Source organism: Centropristis striata, chromosome 5 (assembly GCF_030273125.1).
Source record: "Centropristis striata isolate RG_2023a ecotype Rhode Island chromosome 5, C.striata_1.0, whole genome shotgun sequence".
Taxonomy (NCBI): Eukaryota; Metazoa; Chordata; class Actinopteri; order Perciformes; family Serranidae; genus Centropristis; species Centropristis striata.
This window is the reverse complement of record NC_081521.1, coordinates 37,181,269-37,190,760: the sequence shown is the minus strand read 5'-3', so window position 1 is coordinate 37,190,760 and position 9,492 is coordinate 37,181,269. Positions and strand designations below refer to the sequence as shown.

Below are 9,492 nucleotides of genomic sequence, written 5' to 3'. Positions count from 1 at the left end.
ATTTTTCTATCTTTGCATATCCATACAGTGACAACATGTGCAAGTTCAGTCTAAGTGCAGGTAAGACACAGTTATTCTTTAATTAAAGGGTTGATTCACCCAAATTACAAAAACACATTTTTTCTCAGTTACTTCTAGTGGTATCGAGCAAGCAATGTTTTTATCGCTCAGATTACAGTAAAAGTGAGTGGAATTTGGTTTGTACTGCTTACTGCTAAATTCCTTTTGGAAAATTATTGGCAACTCTTTCCCGAAATGTTATCCCCAATTTAAAAAAACAAAGACTGATGGCTGCCTCATGTGACCAGGTCTAAAGTGGGTTAAATGCGCATTGACAAATCTGTGTTTTACTTCTTGTGTATAACATGTCAGTATCCTCACTATGCTACGTTTTATAAACTACGATAATCTGGTCACGTCTCTCGCCCAAATCCAGGCACCAATAATAGGTTGAGTCTTACAAAAAAAACTGTGTTGTTTATCCAGGAGATGCATTGCTGTTCATTTTTAAAATGAAATTCCATTCACCTTCAATATAATCTAATAGAGCAATATCTCATTAACCTAGAAAAATACAACCAAACAAAATTTGTGATTCCAGTAATAAATAGAATAGAGTGAGAAAACATGTTTGTTTGTTTTTTAATCTATTTTGTAATTTGTGTAAATTTACCTTTACTAAGCTTTGTTTTCAACCGAATACTAACACAGTATGTTACTTCAAAGGTCTCTGTTTGATCATCGCCAGTTTCGGTAAGTATATAACGCATTATTCACGTTCTTACATGGATATTAAAAATGTCCTTAACACAACAAATTTGGTGAAAAATGTTGATGTCTTCAAAAACTAATTAAAGCCATCATGATTTCTCTCCATGTCTTAGCCTCTTCCTACAGGCTGGTGTGTTACTATGACAGTGAGGCTGAAGATAGACCGGATTATGGGAAGTTCACAGTGTCAGATATTGATCCAAACCAGTGTACCCATCTGATCTATGCCTTTGCTGACATAAACGACGTCTATGAGGTGGTCCCCAAGAAGGAAACTCACGAACAAGGCTATCAGTCCTTCAATGGACTCAAAACTATGTCAGTGCTTTAGCCTGTAAATATTGCGGAAATTATATAGAATTTTGTGTTTCTTTATATACTCATATATAACTTTTACGCTTCCACAGGAATCCACTGCTGAAAACCCTGTTGGCGGTTGGTGGCTTAACTGTTAGCACACAAAAGTAAGTTACTAACAGGACCATTTAGGCCTTTTTGTGTCAGTGCAAAGACAAGTGTAGAATATCAACATGTAGTTCTTATGATTTCATACAAATGAAGAAGCACAAGGTGAGAGGCTGGTATAATAATAAAATAATAATATATAAACACATAAATGAGTACATTTCCTGATTCCCAAAGCATTAATGTAAACAAAATATGTGTTGTCCCGCAACAAAATAATAATGCAAAGAAACAACAATCAATAAGCAGAAATATTACATTCCTGTAAGTTGTAACACAGTAATGGGAATCATATTCTGGGTTATCTTATTCATTATTTACAGACAATTTCCAATGGCTATTTTTTTTTTTTTTGCACATGACACTGTGGTTTGCATTGCTCTTTGTATTTGCTCTGAAAAGAGAGCTCTTGAATGCTGTATGTGGAGTATCTTCTTGAAAGCATGTGTATTTACCAGGTTCAGTACAATGGTGGCAGAAGAACAAAGCAGATCAAAGTTCATCCAGTCTGCTTTAAAAATACTGAGAGACAATGGGTTTGATGGGCTAAACCTTGACTGGAGGAACCCCGGCAGTGTTGGAAGCCAACCACAGGACAAGCAGGGATTCACAATGTTGTGCAAGGTCAGCCATATGCCATACAGTATGAACCATGAATAAATATATATGATGTTTGATAAAACTGACTGAAACTAAACCATGCATCTTTATTGTATAGGAGCTAAAAGAGGCCTTTGTGACTGAGGGAGCAAACACAAGCCGTACCAGATTACTCATCACTGCAAGTGTCTCTGCTGAGAAAACAACCATTGATGCCAGTTATGAAGTCTCAGAGATTGCCAAGTAAAAATAATTGAATGTATTTCTTTACATGATATCCATGATTAGTTTTTGTTATGTGTTGGTGAACCTGGTCTCCTCTGCATTTTCTCAGGCACCTGGATTTTATTAATGTTCTGACATTTGACTTTCACGGACCATGGGAAAATGTGACAGGACATCACAGCCCCTTATACCAGGGATCCGAAGACACTGGAAACAAAAACTACTCAAACACTGTAATTTGAAGGGTTTTGTATTTCAACAGCCTAAAAATCTATTTCAATATGTCCTCACATCCTTTTTGGATCTTTTTCTGCACATTATAGGACTTTGCCATGCAGTACTGGCATGACCAGGGAGCACCAAGACAAAAGCTCAATTTGGGGATTGCAGCTTACGGCCGAGCTTTTGACCTCTCCACTAATGCCAGTGGTATTGGAGCACCAGTCAAGGGTCCTGGTGAAGAGGGCTGCTACACCGGTGAAGATGGATTCTGGGCCTCCTATGAGGTAAAACTGCAATATATTAAATGTATATAAATTGCCTTATTATAGGCTTTTACTGTATCTGGTGTGTTACATTTCAGTTTGAATTAATGCATTAGGTGATATTTAACACTTTTTCAGATTTGCCTTTATCTTGAAGGAGTTCCAACCCAGCTGATTACAGACCAGGGAGTTCCATTTGCTGTCACAGAAGATCAGTGGGTTGGATTTGACAACAAAGACAGCCTTGATACCAAGGTAACTATCAGTTTAATTAGTGAGAACTTTTTCCAGCAACTTCTTTAGACACATTCCCACCAACATGGCAGCATAGCAACAGCATCCAGCTTCCCCACTGGAATTTTCTCCACAAATGGCATTCTCTAGTTGAAACTGTAGCTCAGTCTTTTAGTTGCAAAAGACTGACACACAAATCTGAGAAAAATGTATATTTTTGCAACATGCAGAAGTTTTTTTTCTCTTGTCCTCTCAGGTCACTTACCTAAAAACAAACAACTTTGGAGGAGCCTTTGTGTGGTCACTGGACCTGGATGACACCAGCGGGATGTTTTGTAAAATGGGCAGCTTCATCAACCACATGAAGACTCTCCTGTCTCGAGGTAACCAAAATTAGAAACTTCTCTAATGTATGTATGTATGTGTGGAGGTTTTTCTTATGTATAAGATTCAATGCTATATGCAGTAATGTAATCACCTTTTAATTACATTATTGGGTGACTGCAGATATAATTACATTATTTACATTACATGTTATTTTGCAGATTTCATATGTGTGTGTGTGTGTGTGTGTGTGTGTGTGTGTGTGTGTGTGTGTGTGTGTGTGTGTGTGTGGCAAATGAGTATACTTTTATTGACAAATTTCAGCAGCCATGCTCACTAACACAAATTATGATTTGGTGGTCCAACAGTGTTAAGGAACAATTATGAATATATCTCTTTATCATTTTGTTTAGGTTCTACAACAACTCCCACTACCACACCTACAGCAACATTCACTTCCAATTCCACTTTGAAACCCACTCCCACAACAATTACCTTTAGCACAACTACAACCACTTCTCCGACCACAAGCAAAACAACTCTGAAAAACACTACCACCCCCCCTATCACAACCACGACTATTGTAACAACTCCCCCTACAACAACCAAAACAAGTGCCACTACCACAACTCACCCTAACACCAATAAGAACACCTTCTCTTCCACAACCACAACTACTTCTCAAACCACAACCACAACTCCCCCGACAACTACAAAGACAACTCTCCCTCATACAAATAGAACTCCCTCCTCAACAACCACAACACTGCCAGATTCCAAAGGACCTCTTGCTAACACCAAAACAACCGTTTTTTCCACAACTACAGTTCTCACTACCACAAATCCCCTGACTACAACAACTGCCCCTATCACAACTGCAACAATGCCCACTACCACAGCAATCCTTAATTCAACCACAGCAACTCCCACTACAATCACAACTTCCCCCACTACCACAACTCCCCCTAGCAAAACAACATCAACCCATTCCACAATTTATCCTACAACAACCACAACTACCCTTACTAAAACCACAACAACCTCTCCTACTTCAACTTCAACTTCTCCAATCAAGACCAGAACAATCTTCACTACCACAGCACCCCCTACCAGAGCTCCCCATACCACAACAACCTCTCTTACAACAACCACAACTTCTCCACCTACAACCATGACAACCCCCCGTACCACAACAATGTACATTACCACAACCTCAGCAAGTCCCACTACAGCTACAACTGCTGTGAGCACAACCACAACAACCTCATATACTACAAACACAACTTCTCCTCCCACAACCTCAACAACCCCCCCTACTACAACAATGCCCCCTACCACAACCTCAACAACCCCCCCTACTACAACAATGCCCCCTACCACAACCACAACAATGCCCACTACCACAACTCCCCTTGCAACAAGCACAACCAATCCTACTATAACCGTAACTTCTCCTACTACAACCACGACCACCCCCCCTTACACAACCACAGCAACTCCTACTTCAACCACAACTGCCACTGCTACCACAACTCCCCCTAGCACAACAACAACAACGGCTCCTACAACTAGCACAACTTCTTCTTCCAAAACCATGACAACCCCTCCTACCACAACAATGCACACTACCACAACCACAGCAAGTCCAACTACAACCAAAACTGCCCCCACCACCAAAACTCCGCCTACTATCACAACAACCTCTCCTACTAGAACCACAATGCCCTTTCCAACAACCACAACAAAGCCCACTACGACAACAACACCCCTGACCACAACTTCTCCTACAACGACCACAACTTCCCCTCCCACAACAATGCCCACTAATACAACCCCCTCTACCACAACCATAGCAACTCCCACTTCAACCACAACTGCTACTGCTAGCCCTAGCACAACAACAACCTCCCCTACAACAAGCACAACTTTTTCTCCCACAATCATGACAACCCCTCCTACCGCAACAATGCCCACTACCACAACCACTCCAACTACAACCATCACTTCTCCTACGACAACCACCACAACCCTTCCTACCACAACAACCTATCCTACTACAACCACAATGACCCCTCCCACAACCAAAACAATGCAGACTACCACAACCACAGCAAGTCCCACTACAACCAAAACTGCCCACACTACCACAACTCCCCCTACCACAACAACAACCTCTTCGACGATAACCACAACTCCTGCACCCACAATCACAACAATTCCCCTTACCACAACTGCCCCCTTTACCACAATTACAAGCTCTCCTACTACAACTACAGCTTCTACTACCACAACCACAGCAACTCCCACTTCAACCACAACTGCCCCCACTACCACAACTCCCCCTAGCACCACAACAACAAGTACAACTTCTTCTCCCACAACCATGACAACCTCCTCTACCACAACAATGCCCACTACCAGTGCTCCCCCTACCACAACCACAACCGCTCCAACTACAACCATCACTTCTCCTACAACAACCACCACCACCCTCCCTACCACACCACGTCCTACTACAGCCACAATGACCCCTCCCACAACAAAAACAATGCAGACTACCACAACCACAGCTAGTCCTACTACAACCAAAACTGCCCACACTACCACAGCTCCCCCTACTACAACAACAACAACCTCTCTTACTACAACTTCTCCGACCACAACAATGCCTACTACCACAACTCCCCTTACCACAATTACAACAACCTCTCCAACGATGACCACAACTCCTCCACCCACAACCACAACAATTCCCCTTACCACAACTGCCCCCTCTACCACAACAACACCCCCAACCACAAAGACCACAACTTCCCCTCCCACAACAATGCCCAGTACCACAACTCCCTTTACCACAATTACAAGCTCTCCTACTACAACTGCAACTTCTACTACCACAACCACAGCAACTCCCACTTCAACCACAACTGCCCCCGCTACTCCAACTCCCCCTAGCACCACAACAACAACCACTCCTACAACAAGTACAACTTCTTCTCCCACAACCATGACAACCTCCTCTACCACAACAATGCCCACTACCGGTGCTCCCCCTACCACAACCACAACCGCTCCAACTACAACCATCACTTCACCTACAACAACCACCACAACCCTCCCTACCACACCACGTCCTACTACAACCACAATGACCCCTCCCACAACCAAAACAAAGCAGACTACCACAACCACAGCTAGTCCCACTACAACCAAAACTGCCCATACTACTACAGCTCCCCCTACGACCACAACAACCTCTCTTACTACAACTTCTCTGACCACAACCACAACAATGCCTACTACCACAACTCCCCTTACCACAATTACAACAACCTCTCCAACGATGACCACAACTCCTCCACCCACAACCGCAACAATTCCCCTTACCACAACTGCCCCCTCTACCACAACAACACCCCAAACCACAACGACCACAACTTCCCCTCCCACAACAATGCCCAGTACCACAACTGCCTTTACCACAATTACAAGCTCTCCTACTACAACTGCAACTTCTACTACCACAACCACAGCAACTCCCACTTCAACCACAGCAACTCCCACTTCAACCACAACTGCCCCCACTACCACAACTCCCCCTAGCACCACAACAACAACCACTCCTACAACAAGTACAACTTCTTCTCCCACAACCATGACAACCTCCTCTACCACAACAATGCCCACTACCAGTGCTCCCCCTACCACAACCAAAACCGCTCCAACTACAACCATCACTTCTCCTACAACAACCACCACCACCCTCCCTACCACACCACGTCCTACTACAACCACAATGACCCCTCCCACAACCAAAACAATGCAGACTACCACAACCACAGCTAGTCCCACTACAACCAAAACTGCCCACACTACCACAGCTCCACCTACTACAACAACAACAACCTCTCTTACTACAACTTCTCCGACCACAACAATGCCTACTACCACAACTCCCCTTACCACAATTACAACAACCTCTCCAACGATGACCACAACTCCTCCACCCACAACCGCAACAATTCCCCTTACCACAACTGCCCCCTCTACCACAACAACACCCCCAACCACAAAGACCACAACTTCCCCTCCCACAACAATGCCCAGTACCACAACTCCCTTTACCACAATTACAAGCTCTCCTACTACAACTGCAACTTCTACTACCACAACCACAGCAACTCCCACTTCAACCACAACTGCCCCCGCTACCACAACTCCCCCTAGCACCACAACAACAACCACTCCTACAACAAGTACAACTTCTTCTCCCACAACCATGACAACCTCCTCTACCACAACAATGCCCACTACCAGTGCTCCCCCTACCACAACCACAACCGCTCCAACTACAACCATCACTTCTCCTACAACAACCACCACAACCCTCCCTACCACACCACGTCCTACTACAACCACAATGACCCCTCCCACAACCAAAACAATGCAGACTACCACAACCACAGCTAGTCCCACTACAACCAAAACTGCCCATACTACCACAGCTCCCCCTACTACCACAACAACCTCTCTTACTGCAACTTCTCCGACCACAACCACAACAATGCCTACTACCACAACTCCCCTTACCACAATTACAACAACCTCTCCAACGATGACCACAACTCCTCCACCCACAACCGCAACAATTCCCCTTACCACAACTGCCCCCTCTACCACAACAACACCCCAAACCACAACAACCACAACTTCCCCTCCCACAACAATGCCCAGTACCACAACTGCCTTTACCACAATTACAAGCTCTCCTACTACAACTACAACTTCTACTACCACAACCACAGCAACTCCCACTTCAACCACAACTGCCCCCGCTACCACAACTCCCCCTAGCACCACAACAACAACCACTCTTACAACAAGTACAACTTCTTCTCCCACAACCATGACAACCTCCCCTACCACAACAATGCCCACTACCACAACATACTTTACCACAATTACAAGCTCTCCTACTACAACTGCAACTTCTCCTACCACAACCACAGCAACTCCCACTTCAACCACAACTTCCCCCGCTACCACAACTCCCCCCAGCACAACTACCGCTCCAACAACAAGTACAACTTCTTCTCCCACAACCATGACAATCCCCCCTACGACAATGCCCACTACCAGAGCTCCCCCTACCACAACCACAACAACCGCTCCTACTACAACCATAACTTCTCCTACCACAACCACAATGCCCCCTACCACAACCACAACAATGCCCACTACCACAACTCCACTTTCCACAATCACAACAACCTCTCTTACAAAAACCACAACTTCTCTACCTACAACCATGACAACCCCCTCTACCACAGCAACGTACACTACCACAACCACAGCAAGTCCCACTACAACCACAACTACCCCCACTACCACAACAACCTCTCCTACTATAACTACAACTTCTCCGCCCATGACCACAACAATGCCTATTACTACATCTCCCCTTACCACAATTACAACAACCTCTCCTACTACAACCACAACTCCTCCACCCACAACCACAATTCCCCTTACCACGACTGCCCCTACTACCACGACAACACCCCCAACTACAACTTCTCCTACAACGACCACAACTTCCCCTCCCACAACAATACCCACTACTCCCCTTACCACAACTGCCCCCACTACCACAACAACCCCGACCACAACTTCTCCTACAACAACCACAATGCCCCCTACCACAACTACAACTTCCCCTACCACAACCACAACAATGGCCACTACAACCACTACGACAACTGAAGGAAAAGCAAAAGGAAACAACTGTAATGGAGGGAGCACAGGGCAGTTTCAAGTCCCTGGTAAAAATAACCAGTATTATGATTGTCCGGCGAACGTCATTGTGACATGCCCAAGTGGTCAGGTCTTCAAGAAGAGTTCAAATTCATCAGGTTCATGTGTAAATCAGTAAATAATTTCACTCTCCATGAGGTATTTATCCTCTTGACAAATTGGGTGCACTGTCAAAATTACTATTATATATACAATTTCTTCATATTTTTCAGTGTTAATTATACATGTAAAAAAATACTGAATATTGGTTATGTTTGCTTTATAAAGGACTCACTCATTTACACACGGGACTTGTATTACCAGGGGACCTCATCTGATTTAGAAATTGAACAGCACAGTGAGCCTCCTGAATTCGCACTTAAATTGCTGTCAAAATTGTTATTCAGAATTGCCAAAGCAGCCTTCATAATACTCAACTTGGACAGAGGCAGAAAAACAGTGCAGAGGAAAAGAAATACCTTGCATTTAAATCCCAAATTACCATGATGCTGATGCAGATGGGACATTATCACATGATCTCTGTGTTTGGCAAAATATGGCAGTTCATTTGCGAAATTACAAATCACCAGGTAAT

At 44.0% G+C, this 9,492-nt stretch overlaps 1 protein-coding gene across 1 annotated transcript; it reads left to right on the top strand.

Moving 5' to 3' along the window:
- LOC131971564 (mucin-2-like) lies at positions 1-9,036 on the top strand. Its single transcript, XM_059333072.1, has 13 exons — positions 1-60; positions 727-753; positions 885-1,089; positions 1,179-1,235; positions 1,695-1,860; positions 1,955-2,079; positions 2,171-2,294; positions 2,385-2,567; positions 2,685-2,801; positions 3,037-3,163; positions 3,518-3,687; positions 4,180-6,783; positions 6,976-9,036. The coding sequence occupies exons 1-13, from the start codon at positions 36-38 to the stop codon at positions 9,034-9,036; spliced, it is 5,991 nt and encodes a 1,996-aa protein (XP_059189055.1). The 5' UTR covers positions 1-35.
- Positions 9,037-9,492: the final 456 nt, after the last annotated feature.